The sequence below is a fragment of the Cavia porcellus genome, unplaced genomic scaffold, assembly GCF_034190915.1.
Source record: "Cavia porcellus strain 051 isolate PalLab524CR breed Dunkin Hartley unplaced genomic scaffold, mCavPor4.1 scaffold_20, whole genome shotgun sequence".
In the NCBI taxonomy this organism is placed as follows: domain Eukaryota; kingdom Metazoa; phylum Chordata; class Mammalia; order Rodentia; family Caviidae; genus Cavia; species Cavia porcellus.
The window spans coordinates 50,275,730-50,294,114 of record NW_026947503.1 but is presented as its reverse complement, the minus strand read 5'-3'; the positions used below and the strand labels follow the sequence as shown (position 1 = coordinate 50,294,114).

General features: G+C 37.2%; 1 protein-coding gene across 2 annotated transcripts in view; it reads left to right on the top strand.

Moving 5' to 3' along the window:
• Positions 1-10,903: 10,903 nt before the first annotated feature.
• Dsg3 (desmoglein 3) overlaps positions 10,904-18,385 on the top strand; it is a 30,791-nt gene continuing 23,309 nt past the window's right edge. Inside the window, exon 1 of one of the 2 annotated variants that reach the window (XM_003474015.3) lies at positions 10,904-11,047. In XM_003474015.3, the coding sequence (XP_003474063.1) occupies positions 11,000-11,047 (48 nt within the window). In that variant the 5' untranslated portion in view covers positions 10,904-10,999. The remainder of the gene's footprint in view (positions 11,048-18,385) is intronic. The other variant, XM_013157069.2, reaches the window with a different exon arrangement.

The window sequence follows — 18,385 nt, the reverse complement described above, 5'->3', positions numbered from 1 at the left end:
CGTCCCAAAGCTCTCTGAGCCCTGTCCTTTCGGATTCATGCAGAAATCTCAGTGCACAGCTGAATCCCTAATAGACAGGGTGGGAAGCCCCGCGAGGTCTGTCTGCAGCAGCATTTTTCTTGGCCTTCTGTGTAGCATTCTTCCCTCCAAGGCACATAACAAGGCACCAAGAAAAGACCTCTGCCATGCGAAGGGTCTTAGGACCTATTTTCAGACCACAGATGAAGGTAGGTCAGAGGATTGGCTTATTTTTTTATGATCAGCTATAAGACTGGGGGAGGGGGAGAGGCAGATTTGAATTCTATAACGCACCTTGGGTTATATTCCAGTTTCTACAGCCATCCTTGGAGAGGGAATCAAGACTTAAGATATGGATTTGATACTTCACAATATCGCAGCAGTCTTTTCAATATGTATGAACCCACATACCATTATGCTAAACACACCAATCTAGCATCTGAAATTCCAATAAGTACTAGGATTTTGGAAAATCAAATTGTGTAATAGTACATAAACCTGCCTCGTTGTCAGTCTACTAAGAAGGGGACTTGCAGACCAAAAACCCATCACCTGCTTGATTTTGAAACGCTCCCTCACGTGGCCACATCCTTTCTTTTGCAGTCATTTTGCCATCAGACAAACTTGGTTCAAATGTCAGCTTGCCAGAATGGCGATTTTAAATAAAAGTATTCATTATTTCAGAGTCTTTTATTAAAATGGGTTAATACCATCTTTCTTGCAGCGTGTTATAAGTAATTAAGTAACTATCATGAAAAAAATACTAAGCACTACAGTGAAAAATGTAGAGGATACTCAGTAAGCATCAGCTCCCTTGTCTGTCTGTAATCAAAGTGCACCTAGGTGATCCGTGATCTTGAGGCGATGGCTGGGGAAATCCCTGTGCTCCATCTCCAGCTTCTTGCTTTCATTTGACTTTAGGCCTTATCTGGAGTCCAGTTAAGAACCACAGTTCGATCCCCTTTGTCTCTACCTCTATCTAATGATTTATCCATCCATTTATTTACTTGACATGTAGCTATGGAAAGCCAAATAGTAGAACGGAGAGAACAGGCAAATGAGAGATAGGACCTCTGCCTGTGGGAAGATCTGCTCTTTAGACCCACATGCTATTTCCTGTCCTGAATACATTATTTCAGGATTGCTGTGATTTAAGATGCAGCCACCTACCTGAAGCCAATCGCTAGGGACCTCACTGCTTGAACTACCAGCCTCTTAGCTTAGACCCATTGGATAGAAATGCTGGCCTGTTGACTAGACTCTCCAGAGTTGTACTTGGATCTTGATGATAAGGACAGCTGGTTGCCACACTCAGCCACTGAAAGCTACCCACTTGCCCCAGGGCAGGCCTTTCAACAGTACAGCTAGTATCACTTTTTGAAAGCTCTCTGACCTCTGGAAATTGCTAATGAATCCCAGTACACTCAATAATGTCACTTACATATTAACACCCAGAAGAGCAATTCTTTTTCATCTTCCATAATAACCATAATAAAACTATTATTTTCAAGAGAGTGAAAGATGTTCTTTGGGGTTTGCACTTCAAACTTGTAGAATAAATAATGCCCTTCTGTTGGAGACTACTACAAAACAGCTCTGAGTAGGATTTAAATTTTACTAATTGGCTTTCTATGTTTATCTGTGAGTCTGTCCTAGGCCTCGGCCCCTTGCCTGGCGATGGGAACTGATTCATAGTAAGTGAACCTCTATGAATCACTGGTCCTGACTGAAGCTTGTAGTGGCCTGTGAGGCCAGAGATACCTCAAAGGGCAAGACAAGGCCACAGCTGCGGACACTTGGCTCCAACCTCAGTTAACAAGATAGAGACTGCAGCTGCAGAAATTACTCCTACAGTCTCACTTCTGCCATGTCTTCATGATAATGAAGTGCTAATGAACTGACTTGATTCATTACTTGGAGATGTCCTTGAAATGACTCATTGCCCATGCTTTCCTCAGTTTCCCCACCCCTTGTTTTGTTGGACTTCATAAATAAAGTGGGCAGTCCAGAGAAGCTTTTGTGTTAGCTCTTGGAGTTGTGAGCTTAATTAAAGGATTTTGACCCTCCTGGATCCCTAAAAAAATCACACAATTTGTCTCTTTTTATTTTACCTCCACTGTATACTCATTTGAGAGATTGGGGATCTAGGTCTGGACTCAATACCCTTCCTTATTTTTGCTCCTGTCTCTCTGTGTTCAAGTGCACATATCATACCACAAATAAGTGCAAACGACTGGTCACTCTACCAGCACCTTCAGCAGTACATGTATAGCTGATTCACAACCACATCATTCTTATTTAAAACAAAGAAGGAGCCTCAAAGGACTTCAGCAGCTCATTGCATCTATGTTATTTTCATTGCCAACTAAAGGTCTAAAATAATAACTATATATATCTTTTCATGTTTGGAGCCAAGTTCAGTTTTCTCTAAAAGGATTTAATACTAAAATCACTCTTAATAGTTAACTCTTTGAAAATAACAGTAAGTGTGCAATCAAAATATTTTATCTTTAATATATTATAAATCTATTTAATTTGACACAGGTGAATAAATATGATGTCAAGAATTTTCAATGAAATCTTTTCTTTCCCTTTCCTTTTTAGATTAATGACCTACTCTTTCTCCTGAACACTTAGCTGTAATGTTCCTTGCATGAAAATTCATTTTAACAACCACGGTTTAACCTTGATACTTTTCTCTGTGTTAAAATAATCATTGACCATCAATTAAAACATATACATCCATTTCTTCACATAAACACATATAGTAACATTGTGTAATCAATCCAGTATCTTGCTCATCTCACTCAACAGTACCCTAAACACACCCCAGTATGTCAACTGTTCATATCTACAATTAATTCTTTTTATTGTCTGCAGAATATGCTGCTTTCTATGCCTTGTCAAATTTATCTACTCTTAGAATCTTGCCATTTGTTAGACGTTGAGGCACCAACTTTTTTTACTTTCTTCTATTGGAAAGAAATGAGAAATAAGGTAGGGAAATAGATAAAAATGATGAACTTTATTATTTGTAACATAACAGAGGTGAATGATGTGAGTGAGATGGGCAACCACGTTAAACATCCTGAGACTCATCTCGAGACTCGCCGGCCATGAACAGCCTCCATCGCTTCTGCCGCAGGAAGGGCTGCTCCCCTGTGAGCTTAGAGCCAACAGGTACCTGGTGCCCATATCTGTTTAGCAGGCTGCCTCCAAAACAGGAGACCCTAGAAGAGAAGGAAGGGCGTGAGAGACCACAGGCAGAACCCATGGAGTTTAATTCCTTCTCCCAAGCTCGCCATTCCAACCAAAGGAATGAAAGAAAAATGGGAAACCAAATCAGACTTTCTGTAGCGGTACCCATCTTTCCAAATAGAAAACATTGCACCTAGAAGCAAGAGTTGTGTCTCTCAATTGCATTTTGTATGATAGAAGAATGAGAGTAAATTTGGTTATCTGTTAAGACCCTTCAGTTAGGTTTTGTGAGACTTCTTATTGTTTGTTTACTTGTTTTGTTTGTCTGTTTTGGTGCTGACAATTGAACCCATGGCCTCACACATACTAAACACATGTACTATCATCAAGATTTAAGCCATGCCCCCCGCCCAGCCCCTATTAGCTTTTAGGGCCATTTTTTCCTTCTACATGGATGTCCACATTTTTAAATTGTCTCACACCTCCATCTTCTACTTGGAGATTAAAAATTGCAAGTTTGACAGTTGCATTAAACTTTTTTCCTAAAAAATCAATAATTTATAATAGCAATTCTTTATCTTTCTATTTCCTTTTATCTTATCCTTATCTTCTATTAATATGATTTTATGTGTTTTTAAGAAAATTGCTTTCAACAATTTGACAATTTTTACCTGAGATTCTGAATAGATTCTTTCACTTTACTTTCTAAGAATCTTACTATGATATTACTGCTTTTTGCAATGATTCCATTACCTACTACCTTAACATTGTTTAAGGAAAGTACCATATGCAGAGCCAAGGATTTAGCTCTGTGGCATAAGCGCCCACCTAGCAAACACAAAGTCACGAGTTCAATCCCTGGTACAAAAAAAAAGTACCATATGCAAAAATGTGGTAATAAATTTGAAAATACTGATAAAGGTGAATAATTTTCTGGCAAAATATAATTAGCAAAATGTTGCCTCACCTCCCAACAATGAAGAATTTTGATAGACCAGTTGCATCTTGAAGAGCTATAGTATTGTGAAACTTACTAACTGGAGGTAGAATATCATCAGCTCAAATCACTTCCTTCAAACAAAGGCTGATCAACCCATTTTAATATAAATTACATCCCTTTAAAGTCTAAAGAAATACAAAGGCATCTTGGGAATCTGTCAAAATACCTTTAAACTGGAGTGGAAGATTAACACTAAGCCTTCGTATTGCACAAGCTGAGCGATACACACAACACCATAAAATTGCCTTTTGCCTAATCCAATCAAACATGAAGCCTAAAGTGACTCATGAGCTTGCTGTGCTCATGAGGAAGAATAAAGGTGGTGTTTCCTCTACCTTTCATCCCTCTAAAAAGGGATGAAAAAGACCATTTATACGTTGTAGTTGTTCCAGCCTTGGGCCTAAAGATGTAAATTCATGCTGTAGGATTGCCTGTTAACAAGCCTACTTCACACTGAATGAACCTTCTGGAATCTTGAGAGTTCCAATAAAGGAAAGTAAATTGACATTTGTTTAAAAAAGGGGAGGGGAGGCTGGGGATTTAGCTCAGCGGCATAAGCACCTGCCTTGCAAGCAGGCAGTCATGAGTTTGATCCCCGGTACCGATTAAAAAAAAAAAAAGAGCCTGTGTGAAATAATATAGAATATTTTATTGACTAAGCAACATTTTGCAATAAGACAGATTTATTAAAACTTCAGGCAGGTAACAGAGTCTTCCTCTTAATGTCAGTGGATAGAATGATGATGTACTTTCAGATGCAGCCCAATTTGACATGTCCAAAACTGCAGGGGAAAAAAATGCTCAAGCTGAAAGTTTAATATTTTCTTAAGTCCTAGGTGAATTCCAAACTGATCTATGTAAGGAGAAAGTATTATTCTCCCCCACTTTGGAAACTGGAAACAAGAAATATACTTAAAATGTCTGTACTCTGCAGTTAATCTGTTTCAAAAGCACTGAGCTTCTGGTTTAGAATGCCAATGTTAAAACACAAAGTACAGTGACTTGTACAAGTTTTACAGGTTTAACAAAGTTACTAGAAACTTACTAATCATAGGAGTATTGGTGTACGATGCCTCACCGGGCAAAAGGGAGTAATGTGTGAGTCTTAGGTAGGAAAATGCACTGACCATGAGCAATTAAGGGTGACAGCCACTTGTCATTAGAAGCATGTTCTTCCTCCCCTTGCTGGAGCGGGGGGTTCTCAGCTACAGCGATACCAAGGGCCCTGAGGATCACTGCCCAGTGCTCGTGCTGCCTCCAAATTCCATGCTCCTCGGACCCTCAGACCCTCATCTGTGCCTGGCAGGAAAACCTAGGCTCTGTTCCAGTGATGCAGGAATGGAAGCCACATCTCCTGGGCCATGCTGGAAGAAACCAACAGAACATTCTTTTTGCTATTTCTTCCTATGGGTGAAGTGAAGGGTTGAGATATAATTCAAAGCCACTACTTTTTAAGATTTCCCTCCCCAAGAATTACCAGTAATAGTACTAATACAATTTGATGACAAGCCAAACAGAAGTCAAGGCTCCAAGGATACCTAAAATTACTTGGGGACTTCTATAATTTTTTTTATCATTGAATGCAAGATTTTAAATGTGCAAAGTTTACATAAAATAAGCAGAGAATGCAATAAATTAATATCAACTTTGCCTATCTGGCTCTCATGTCTTTTCATATGATATCACTGAGTCACTTGTGATGACAGAAAAGCTAAGATGAGGGATGCCAGGTCCCTTGGATCTAACCAAGATCCACTACTAATGAAGCTCTGAATTTAGTCATGTGTGTGTGCACGTGCTGGAGACTACAGGTATATACCACCACACCTAGCTAAATTGACAAACTCGTCTTATTTTAATTTTCTGCAACCTTTAAGTCATAATTAAATAAATTATAAGACTTTAAATAAAGTTTTTAGAAAACATTTTTTTTTGAGACAGGAACTAGTTGTCTCAGGATGCCCAGTTGTCTCAGGATGGTCTCAAAATCATGGTGATCCTCCTGCCTCAACCTCAACCTGGGATTACAGGCATGTGCCAACATACTTGGTTTAAATTTCTTAATAGAATTAAATTTATGCTGTCATAAGACTTTTATTTTCTCATATAAAATGCAGAAAGGACTGCCAGCAATGAGCTTGGGGAAGAGGAGACAGAGTGAAGGGACAGTCATGCTTTTACACTGCCTGTGACAATGTGAATTGGCACTACAGTCTTTTGAATTAAAATTTTATGAATTTATTAAAAGTTTAAACAATATGTACCCTTTGACCCATAACCCTTTTTAAACAGAGTTTATAAGAATGGGGTTGAGAGCATCCAAGCATCCGGAGCAGAAAGGAAAGATATCTGTGAGAAGCAGTCATGGCTATTACTGGTAAATGACAAGAAGCTAGCAAGTATGGAGGGACCCAGAATAAAGACATAAGGCCAGGTTTTGAGAAAGCCAAACAAGGGTGGTGTGAAAGACAGATTCTGTGATGTAACTGGCGAAGAAAATAGCGAATGGATCCGGCAGCTATCATAATCCATGAGAAGTAGTTTTGATTCCGTCCCAAGTACATGAAGGTGTTGATCTTTCAAAACTTGCACCCATGCTACCAAGTAATGTTGACCTGGAAGGAGGCAAGAAATGAACAAGAGTAAAGGCGCAGAGGCACTGCCTCAGCTGCGTGAGGGATGTTAGAGACCTGGCTAGTGAGGGAGCTCAGAGAACAGAGGAATCACATGGCTTCAAAATGCATTGTTAAGTAGAACCAACCTTTCAGTTTTACCTTCAACAAAACACAGGAACAAAAGAAAAGCTTTTTCCTTAAAGGAGTATTTTATTAAAATGAGCCTGCGGTTCATTTGGAAAATTCCTCATTCACACTTTGTAATTGCCTTGCAAAACTCCTATTCTCCCACCAACAAGCAATTACCGTCAAGCTACATCAGAGCGAAACAGAGGCTGACCCTGGCCCACAGCATCAGTAAGGTGTTTAAAAAGGTAGATACACCCATGTTTACCCTCCTGAAGTTTGGGTTGGATCATTGCATGATAAAAATTATGCAAATATTTTTATAAAAAGCAATTCCAGCGATCACAGAAGCAAGATGATGCTACATATCATCTAAGAGGGAATTTAGTCAACAGTTCCCTTTTCACTAAGTATTAAGGCAACAATTGTTCTCTACAGATGCACAATTACACTTTCTGACTTGTCTGGATGCCTTCAGGTGATGATCCTAATGGAAGAAATGTATGATCTCCATTAGCCTAAATAGCAAGGTGAAAGATATCACCTTTGCAGGTCATTTCACTATGGATGTAGAATTCTGTTCATGCCTAATTTGTGAGACTAGTGGGAACGTAATTCATGAGTTTATGGACATTCAAACATAATTAAATATTAAAAAGTAGCAATGTGTGACACAAAGATTTATAACATATATGCTTCCATTCAAAACAAACCAAAGCCAGTGGAGGCTTGCAGTGAAGTCAAAATTTAATTAGCACTTAGATTTCTCTAATGATAGACAAGAGAATTGCTGTAGATAATGAGCATTAGAAGCAGTGTGGAACCCTCTAAAGACACTGCCCATTTGGGTAAACAGTCACTCTCACTGCTTCATTTCTTCAAGCACAGTAGGACAAGGTTCAATTTCCAGCCAAAAGAGAGTGGTTTCTCTAGCTTTCTTAATTCAGAATCCATTGTACCTACTATCCAATGCTATTTTCAATGTGGTGCATTAATTGAAATGCAACATACCCATACAACAAAGCTCCCTTTCAATGATTATTATTGTTATGAGTCTCGCTTTTGTGTCAGTCTCCTGGGCAAGAGCCAGTTTCAATTTGGACTAGGTTTCTGTATTAGTCAGCTTTCCATTGCTATGACAAAATAATTGAAAAAATTAATTTAAGGAGGAAAGATTTGTTTTGGCTCAGTTGCAGAGATTTTGGTCTGTGGTCACTTGGACTTGCCATTACAGACCTGTTGTTAGGCAGGACATCTCCATAGGAAAAGATAGAGTCTCCAAGAACCACCCCCAAGACCAACTCCCTTCAACTGGGTCCCATCAACTACAGTTTTCACCTCCTTCCATAATGCCTTCACCTATGAACCCATAAATGGATTAATCCATTGTTGAAACCAGATCCTTCAGGATTCAATCAGTTCTCAAAACCCATATCCGATGCATTGAGGACCAAACTTTCAACTCATGAGCTTTGGGAGCACATATCATTTCCAAACCACAACAGTTTCAAGGTGATTATCCAGAGAGTAATAACACTACTATCCAACCAGAAACTACCAGAAACCCTCTCTTCTTTCCTTTTGCTAAAAACAAATGAAGTAGTATGACAAATACTGCATATAGCTCAGCAGATATTGTGCAAACGTATTTTCCAGGAGGAGAAATCCCAAGACCACCTTCCTAATACTTTGTCAATGTGGTCTTAACCCCCGGGGTGCTATATTACCTTTCTGAGTTTCCAGTGTTCCAAGGAAGATAAACTGACAGATTAAGGCATTGTCAAGAACACTTGGAAAAAAAGATCAGAGAGCGCTAAGGATCGCACAATGATCACTGCTTGTCTTGCAACAGGCCAAGTATGCTGTATTACCCTTTTACACAGGGTGTCCACCTTCTTTATGTACCACCCCACCAAAAACCCTTCAAAATACAGAAGTGAAATATCAGCAGTCTTTCATCTGTGTTTGGGTAAGGATGAGAAATGATAACCGTAAATAATTAAATTTGTCAACATACTAGAATATTAGGAAAGACAAATCAGAACAAACCAAGCCATATCTAGAATTTAATCCATAATGCAACTTCATAACTTTGACTAAAATTACCAGAATTCACTGCTATCATTTTTATCTCTTGTGTCATTAGCATTATAATACTCCGAAGAATTGCAAAATTATATCATAGGAAAGAATGAAAAGTTTATTATTTGTCTTGTTTTTCTTGTCTCAAAGTTTAGGGTGTTAGTCATAAAAGTTTGCTTCCTTACAATGTTTTTAAAAATAACTTTTACTTTTGTAGTTGTAAAATGAATACATTATCATTAGAGAAATAGAAACAGAAAATATATAAAGATACAATGAAGATAAATAAAATATATCCATAACCCCACTCAATTCTGCTCAATTCTACTCAATTCTACCAGTGTAGCACCAAAGTAGACATTCACAATAGTGTCGATGGATGCAGCTATGTCCTGTAACATTTACTCATTAAAAAAACTTTATTTCAAAAACAAGAATTTTCTGGTGAAAATGGCGGTGATTGTACAATGTGAATATACTTAATGCCATTGAGTGGTACACTTAAAAGTAGTTAAATGATAGAGTTTATATTATGTACATCTTATTAGAGTTTAAAAAGAAATAACAGGGCCAGGAGTCTAGCTCAGTGGTGTAAATGCCTGCCTGGCAAGTGCTAGGTCATGAGTTCAATCCCTGGTACCAAACAAAATAAATAAATAAAAATAAAAACAGAATTCTGCCTACAAGATATTTTTTACGACTTCTGAGCTGTTGCATGCAATCTTTTCTGCCTAAATACTGTGATTGAATGGATTCCTCCAAACCAAAAAGCTTCTAATACCTGATCCATAAACACTTTCAAAGATAATATTACCCTTCTACCAAACCTTTTTGGGATATTCTGGAACTTGTAAAAATACTTCTAACTGTAAGATTAAAAAGCAAACAAATTAAAATTGTGTTGGTAGTTTTTTCCCCTCCTCTAATATGAGATAGAGGCCAAATGATAAGGAACTTGCAGTAGGCAGGGTGACTGCTTTGGAGAAGACTTGGGGTAGTTAAGGAAGCACAAAGGCAATCTACTTTGCCTGTCAGCCTACTCTTTTTATTTATTTTATTTTTTATTTTTATTTATTTATTTATTTATTTTTGGCCTTTTTGAGACACGGTCTTGCTCTACAGTTCATGCCAGCTTTGAAATCCAGTCTGGTCTCAAACTCGAAACGATCCTCATGCCTCAGCCTCCTGAGTGCTGGGATTACAGGGTTGCACCGCTCATCTATTCTTTTTAAACTTATAGCTGAAAGTAAGTACAATACAAAAGATGTCATTTACATAATATTGAAAATCTGATTTTTCAATACACTATGTATTTCAAATATCCAAAGCACTGTAGATCTGTTCACTCCAATTTTATTTCTAATTCTTTTTATTTAAAATCTGCATTAATATTTTCTCAAAGTGATCTTTATCTTGGTAATTGCTTTCAACAAAATACATAAGTACTTAACTCATTTAACTTTAACTCTACCACACAGACTCAGGCTGAAAATAAATGCTCTTCCACAAGTGGACTTTGGGGGATTTTTATATGCTTAATTGTGCTTTTCAGTTTTCGTTGTAACTTACCATGTAGAGCCAACTAAATTCCTTTTCTGTGTGACTAGGGCTAGCTTTGCACTTACACAGCGTGATTAGTTTATTATTCATCTGGGATCTTCCTATTCAACTTTGTCTTTAGCCTGAGAACTGCTCTTTCAGCTTACAACAAAGGATTTCATTGCTGTAGGAACTGAGGTGTGTCTAAGTTTTTACCTGGAAGAAAGAATGATGCAAGTGTTTCTGATGAGACCAATCCTTGGTGAGGTTGGGGAGGAGCCGCCTAACAGGCTACCTGCGGACTCTGGCAGAGGCAGCAGAGACTCTGCTGTGGAAAGAGCCTTTGCACATCCTCTGCAGACTGCTGGGAGGGCAGCCACGCAGCGGACCTCTTGGATTTGTTCTCCAGAGAACAGAGACAATGGCTGGGCTCTTCCCCAGAGCCACAGGGGCTCTGGCCCTTTTGATGGTAAGTCCTGTCTTTTTCTAATCTTTCAAGCGCTCCCTCTTTTTTTAACTTATTAGATAACATCATAACTGTTTCCTGAATTCATGTTATAAATTCTAAAGCCATCAAAAGACAAAATTGTGAGAGTTTCCAATGTCCTCCTTGCTGGTTTTTAAATGCTGTATTTTACCAAGAAAAGTAAACCAAACAAGAAATAGATTTTAAAGAAAAAATTTAGTATTCCCTTAGTTCCTGAACTAAGTGTCCCTAGAAGATTACATTTGCACAATATCTTTATTTGCTTCAAACTAATGCTTTTATTTGTTTTCTTAACATAAAAACTGAAACAAATAAGAGAGCAAAGATGCGTCTGTTTTCTAAGATCGCATGTCTCTTATTAAGTATATGGCTAGGAACTCTGCATGCCTGATCTTGATGCTTGGCATGTTTTTAACATAGTTAAAGACTGTTGAATTAAAATCAAAGTGAATTTTACTCCAGAGAAGTTGAGAGGATTAAGAAAACAATTTTTATATTTAGCCATTACGTACAGAACACATCTAGCCTTTGGGAAGAAAAAGATGCACTCTGTTTTGTAAGCTCCATACTTCTATTGATGGCAAAATTGTAAACAATGTTGTGTAAAAGAAAAGTCGAATTTGAAAAGAAAAGCATTAATGTAGGTATTACAAGCTAGTTCATACCTTAATTATGGCGTTATCAGTGACAGAAAATATGTCACAATATTACCCATTACATGGAGATATCCAAACAGTTAAATACCACAGGTAAATATTTTAAAAATTCCAAATGCTAATCCTCATGGTGTCATGTTAACCTTGGTTGGCCTAGATGTGAGGTTGTTTCATTATCTCAAAAAAATTGAGATAAATGGACCTCTGGAAGTGACAGGGAGATAGACCTCCAGAAAGAACATTCTAGAACTGAAAATGTAGTTCAGTTGATAGAGTACTTGCCTAGAATTTACTAGGTCTGAAGTTCAATGCCCATTGTTACAAAAAGAAAAGCTTTCTAAAAATTGAAATTCTATAATAACCTACCTTATGTGGTAAAATTTCCCAGTTTTCTCACATTAAAAAAATGCTCTGACCTAAGATGAGTATCATCTGTTCTTAACACCGCTTATATTAAGACAACGTGACCATTTTGGTTTCCCAGTAATTTTATTTGACCCCCAAATAGAAAAATACGATAGCTGCATGACTTTCCCACCTTTCCAGAAGGTAGAATTATAGACTAAACTGCAGGTAGCAGATAACCCATAGGTCAAAACCACTGAGTAAACTCAGGAACTTGGGGGAAACTCATGCAGGGAAGCCAGAGTAGTATTGTAATAAGGACACAGAACTGAACCATCATGACTCAGGGTGCCCTTTTCTCTGTTTTAACTTGCAAACCATTCTCAGTCACCCCTTTTATCTACAGTAACTGTGAGGTCTTTGTGTTAAGGTGGAGTTTTCTTTAATCTGTAGTATTTTCTTATAGTGGACACACAGTTGTTTGAAGAATGAAAAAGTGATTGAGAGCCCTTATAAACTATCAAATCCCATTTAGTTCACCCATAATCCTCACTATGAGGGAAACTATACCATGTGACATTTTCCTCCACTCAGAAAAATTTTACAAACACCCCCCCCCCCCACACACACACACACTGGCTATTTGAACAACCATATATGATAACTTTACACAAAATATTCCAATGAATAGGGTAGACCTAGCCTATCCAATATGGCAGGTACCACCCGCAGGTAGCATTAAGCACTTGCAGTGTAAATGGTCTAAGGGTGAGACACACTGTTAAGTGTAAAATGTGCATTGCACATTGAGAATTTAATATGAGCAAAGGAATGAAAAATAAATTATTAATGTCATATTGATTCGATATTGAAATGATAGGATTCAGAGATATTAGATTAAATATATTGTTTCAATCAATTTTACTGCTAGTTAACTTTTTAAATGTGAAAACCCAGAGTGTTTAAATTATGTACGTGGCTGGCATTTCTGGATCTGATTGTATTCCTATTGGGCAGTAATGGTCTGCAAGTAATTCTGTTAGTCAGGAGTGAGGGAGGTAAATATGACTCTGTGGCTCCCGTGAGATTTGAGATTTGATAAGCAGAGATGGGCCAAAGGATGCACCTTCAGTTTTGAGATGAACAGAGGACCGGTACAGTGAAAGCTTTTGCATAGGAGCAACAGACTCACTGGTTTGACTGGAATCAAAGTTCGTATTGCTGAATCTGGACGTGAACTGAAAAGTCAGATAAGGGAGAGGTTGAAAGGTACATTCTGTGAAGGCAAATGGAATCCTTTTAGAAATGGGGAACCACCCAGAGTTTTGAAATAGTGTGGTTCTCAAAATCATCATTGGGTGGGAACGTACACCTTTTGTTGTTGAAGGGTGGGGTTTGAAAGCTGGAATAAACCTGTCTGGAGGTTTTGAAATAATTCTACCACTCCAAGACCATTCAGGGGTACCTGGGAAGCCGAGTTATAACAGCAAAGTCACAGGTCTGAACTTACAGCTGTGTGCTTACCTCATTCCAGGCCTGGTGGCCTCAAGTGGCAAATAAAAATAACCGTATCCCGTTCCTGCCCACATAAGACAGTCAGAATAAAAACACAGCTGCCACATGTGACGAAAAAGCACTTTAAGGTGATACAAAATACAAATGCTTTACAGTTAAAAATGCTTACTTTTAGAGACTTAATCTTTTGAAATAAATTAGTCTTCAAGGGAAATCACAGTTCAGTGTTTTACAGTTCACAAAACCACAAAATCATTTTGGCAAGTAACATTTCTATAACCATCTGAACAATGAACAAACTTCATGTTACTATATTATGCCAGCCTTTACTCATGAAATTAACGGAGATGTTTGAAATACAAAAATTTTAGTATAATTGTTGAGTTGGTGATGACAAGGGATAATAAGGGGGAAAGAAATTTAAATATCAACTTGAGACTAGATGTGTTCTCAATATAGTAAAACTGTCTTCAAACGTTTTTCTTAGAGTATCCCAAAAATGTTTAGGAAAATGATTTTAGGCTAAATGGCCCTTTTTAACAAAAGGAGGTATCCTTTCTTCCCTCAATCAGTGAAACAGTTGTTTCTACTGCTCATAAATATATGAAGATGAATTTGCTACTGAATCTCTCCCAAAGTAAAGATTCATAAATCAGAATTAATTTTGCCAAGGGATTCTATTCAGCCCTGCCTGACTTGGGCAGCAGTTGGGAAAGATGTAATTATTTCTCCCAATTAGTACTCCTACTCGCTTGATACATGAAACCGGTTTCATCTGGAACCAGAACACTCAGTGTCCATGAGGTGTCTCGTAGATGTTTTAGCCTTCAGCCTCTCCTTTTCCGCAAGGAGTCAATCTGGTAGCCTAAGGTGAGGGCTTGCTCGGGAAGCTCATCCCAAGGTAATTACCTGGCAACTGGTTACTGTCTATAATTATATGATGAATAGTGGAATCTGTATAAAACACATTTTCCTATGGAGCTGCTCACAGCTGCCAGGCTGTGTGTTGCACAACTTGAATAGGTACATTCATACAGGCTATGGTGTGAACAGTGCCCTCTGAGGCTGTGTGCAAACCAATCTACACACTTACACAGTGGAGCAGTGTTGCTTTGCTTAAGAAAGAAACCATTCTGGTGCACCTTGATTGTGAATAGCAACAAGAAGCACTTCGCATTAATCAAAGTGGCTCTTTTATACCTTTTGCTATCTTTTTTCTTGGTTTGATGACAGAAATGGTTAACATTTGTTAAATACTGGGTCAGGGATTTAGCTCAGTGGTACAAGCACCTGCCTGGCATGTGCAAGGTCATGAATTTGATCCCCAGTACAAAAAAAATTATTAAACACTTACTATGGCCTAGGACTAATGTATATGTTTACTGTTATTCATTCTTCCTCACAACAAACCTGAGGCAAGTAGGACTATTTACTCCTATATGACAGATGAAGAAACGTAAGAATTAAGTAATAGTCTCAAATTATACAGTTGTGCATAGCTGTTCTAAGATTCAAATTCAAGACCGAGTGTCCAGTTTTATATTACCAAATGTGACTATATGCTACACAGAGTATTTCTAAAGGAATGTTTGATAATATCCATGTGCATTTGTTTTTCTTAGCATCTTTTATCATGATACAAAGTTGTACTTTCTAAACTGAGTTTACAAATCAGTTACTGGAAATTGATTTGCAGTTCAATATTTTTTTGTACTGGAAATCAAACTCATGACTTTAGGTTTGCCCACTGAGCTAAATCCCTAGTTCAATAATTTCTAAGTGGCTAAACATGTTATTCAATTAAAGAATTTACACTGAGGAATACAAAGTTAATTAGAATGTTTTGGAAATCTTAAATTTAAAAATTCAGTGAAACATTCCTGATTTATGATGGCTTGACTTCACAAAAATTGCCAGGTGTTGCCAGTACATGCCTGCAATCCCAGTGGTCAGGAGAATGACAAGTTTGAGGTCAACCTGGATTACAAATAGAGACCCAGCCTCAAAAAAACAAATTAAAAGTACCAACAAAGAAAACTTCATAACTTTTAAGTGAGAAAGCATGTCCATACCATGTATGTCTTTCACTTGCAGTGAAATATTCCATAGGTTACATGAGGTAGTCAACATTCTACCACAAAATGAGCTTTGTGTTGGATGATTTCCCCACCTCCAGGCTCATGTATGTGTTGTGAACATGTTTAAAGCAGGCTAGGCTAAGCATAATGTTCACTGGGGTAGGTACATTAATGCACATTCAACTTCCTATCCACTCTCATTCCCATTCTAGAGAAGAAAGAGTAGTCTTGGCGTAGCCCAGTGAACCTGCCCAATGATAGTCCCTTCCCATGCTAAAAGTGTGAGGTAACCAATCAACACTTTGGCTAAGAAGAATGACAGGTGTTATTATAAACGGTTTTAGAAAGTTTACCCCTGTTGGAGGAGAGAGGGGAGAAAAGGCGGTTAGAAAAAGGAATTAAAATGTGTTATATACATGTACCAATTTCCTACAAGGAATGTAAACGTGTGCTGTACATACACATGTACTCATACAATACAATATAATAAATTCAGCTTTATTATATAATATAATATATTAGAAGAAATATTATAGTAAATATAATTTTATAATAAATAAATACAATAAATTTATACTTTTTGAGTACCTACTTTATTCAATAAGAATGTTAATGATATAATTATATTCATTTTTATTAGCAAAGAGGGCATAGAGACATAGAGCCACCTATCTTTTTGTTTTCTTATAATCAGAACAAATAATTAGATTTTTCTTAATCTAATATTCTCATTGGTATCTATACCAAAGCCTTTAGCCCATATCAGTATTTTAAAAATCATATCATTAAAATTTACAAAGTTTTAAACAAGAAGAAATACTGGCTGGTGATTTAGCTCAGCGGCATAAGCACCTGCCTGGCAAGCGCGAGGTTGTGAGTTTGATCCCCGATACTGTAAAAAAAAAGAAAGAAAGAAAGAAAGAAAGAAAGAAAGAAAGAAAGAAAGAAAAAAGAAACAAGAAGAAGTAAAAGTTTGGGAATTTTCAAGATATATAGATGCTTTTCAACATTAGTATTATCAATTCAGATGACCGAAAGAGACAACTTAGTGTATTTAAATTGTTAGGAAACTGTTCACATAGTTATTTGCTCAATGTAGCCATTCCACAATGTGGATATATTTCGGAACACTGTATTATACATGATAAATTTAGGTGATTTTTGTTTCTCAAAAAATGTTTTAAAATAATCAGAATAATTACATTGGAAAACTAAGTAAGCTAAGTAGCCATTATTAAATTATTCATTAGCAAAAACAAATTTTTGAGAAAATACCATTCTGAACAATGTAAGTGTGATTATATTTCTAAATAGCTAAAGAACATTGTAACTTTCATTGGTGTCTCTCACCAATTACTCTTATGTTCTTAAAGGGAAAAAAAAAACATGTTTATACAATGTTTCCTGAAATTAAGGAACAGCTTCATGGTCTGACTTTAAAAGATAGGAAAGAGTAATGATTTAGAATGAACAAATTACTATAAGTCCTCTCATTTCTATGGAAAGATGGAAAAAATACAAAAACAAGAAACAATTGTCTGCAATATTAATTCTCCATAGTTTAGGGTTGTCTTTTGTCTGCTTCCCGGGAAGATAGAAATGACACCTTAATATCTGTGAGAAGCACCTTCTCTGTGGGGCTAGTAGAAACATGATTCATATTTTCGAGATGACTCCAGCTTTCCAGTAAAGAGGCGCAGGCTTGGCCGAGCCCTCCCCTCACATGCAGCTGAGTCTTTCTTCTTATGACCTAAGAAAGGAGCTGTTCAATTACTGCACTACTCTGGTTTTTGCTCCCGAGTAATTCGTGGCATTGCCTAATGAGCACAAGTGTTGTAAAGTCATTGTGAATCATGTTCCGATGGCTCTTTTTCATGACCATTTGAACATACGCTCTTTGAAATCAGATTTTCAGCTGAAACGTTTAGAGTGGAGGAGTCCTGACATCCTGTGTTTGACATAATTACTCCTGTTCTGCCTTGGGCCCATCTATTCATTAAAATCTCTGAAAATAAACAGTATAATAAATCTTCATTGTTTCAAGAGCAACTTCAGCCTTTGGCCAGGCATAAGTCTAGACTGACTTGCATATAACCTTTCTCCCACCACAAGCTGGGGACTTTTGCTTCAATTGTTTTTGTCTTTTATGTATCTATGACAACTTCTGCTAGAATCTGGTGTAGCGGTGATGTACACTATCTGGAATCAAGGTTGCTGAAGTTCAAATTCTTGTTTTTCCAGAATAATTTACTAGGACAAATATGGTATTTATTATCTTATATTTCCATTTCCTCATTAAAAAAATTAGGATTACAACAAGAGACCCTCCTTCAGATGGCTGCTGTGAGTGTTAAGTACAAAATTTTTATAAATAAAAACTAATAACGTCACATAACAAACATTAGCTACTATTATAACTCTTCTACTTTTTTCTTCTGGTTTAGCTTCCATAATAATTTTCCTGCCACATTTACTTCAAAACAGATTTACTTGGCATATCAGTAAATAGTTGTTAAATATCTGCTGAGGGAAAAGACAAGAATAATACAAAAGCACTGATTTGGAACATCTACCATTCTCTTGGTTTAGCAGAGAAATGTTTCAATGCACAAGTAACAATAAGCAATAATAAACCATGGGCATGGCGTTGCACACCTGTAATCCCAGTTCTAGGGAGGTTGAAACAGGAGGATGACCATAAACTTAAGCCCAGCCTGGATTATATA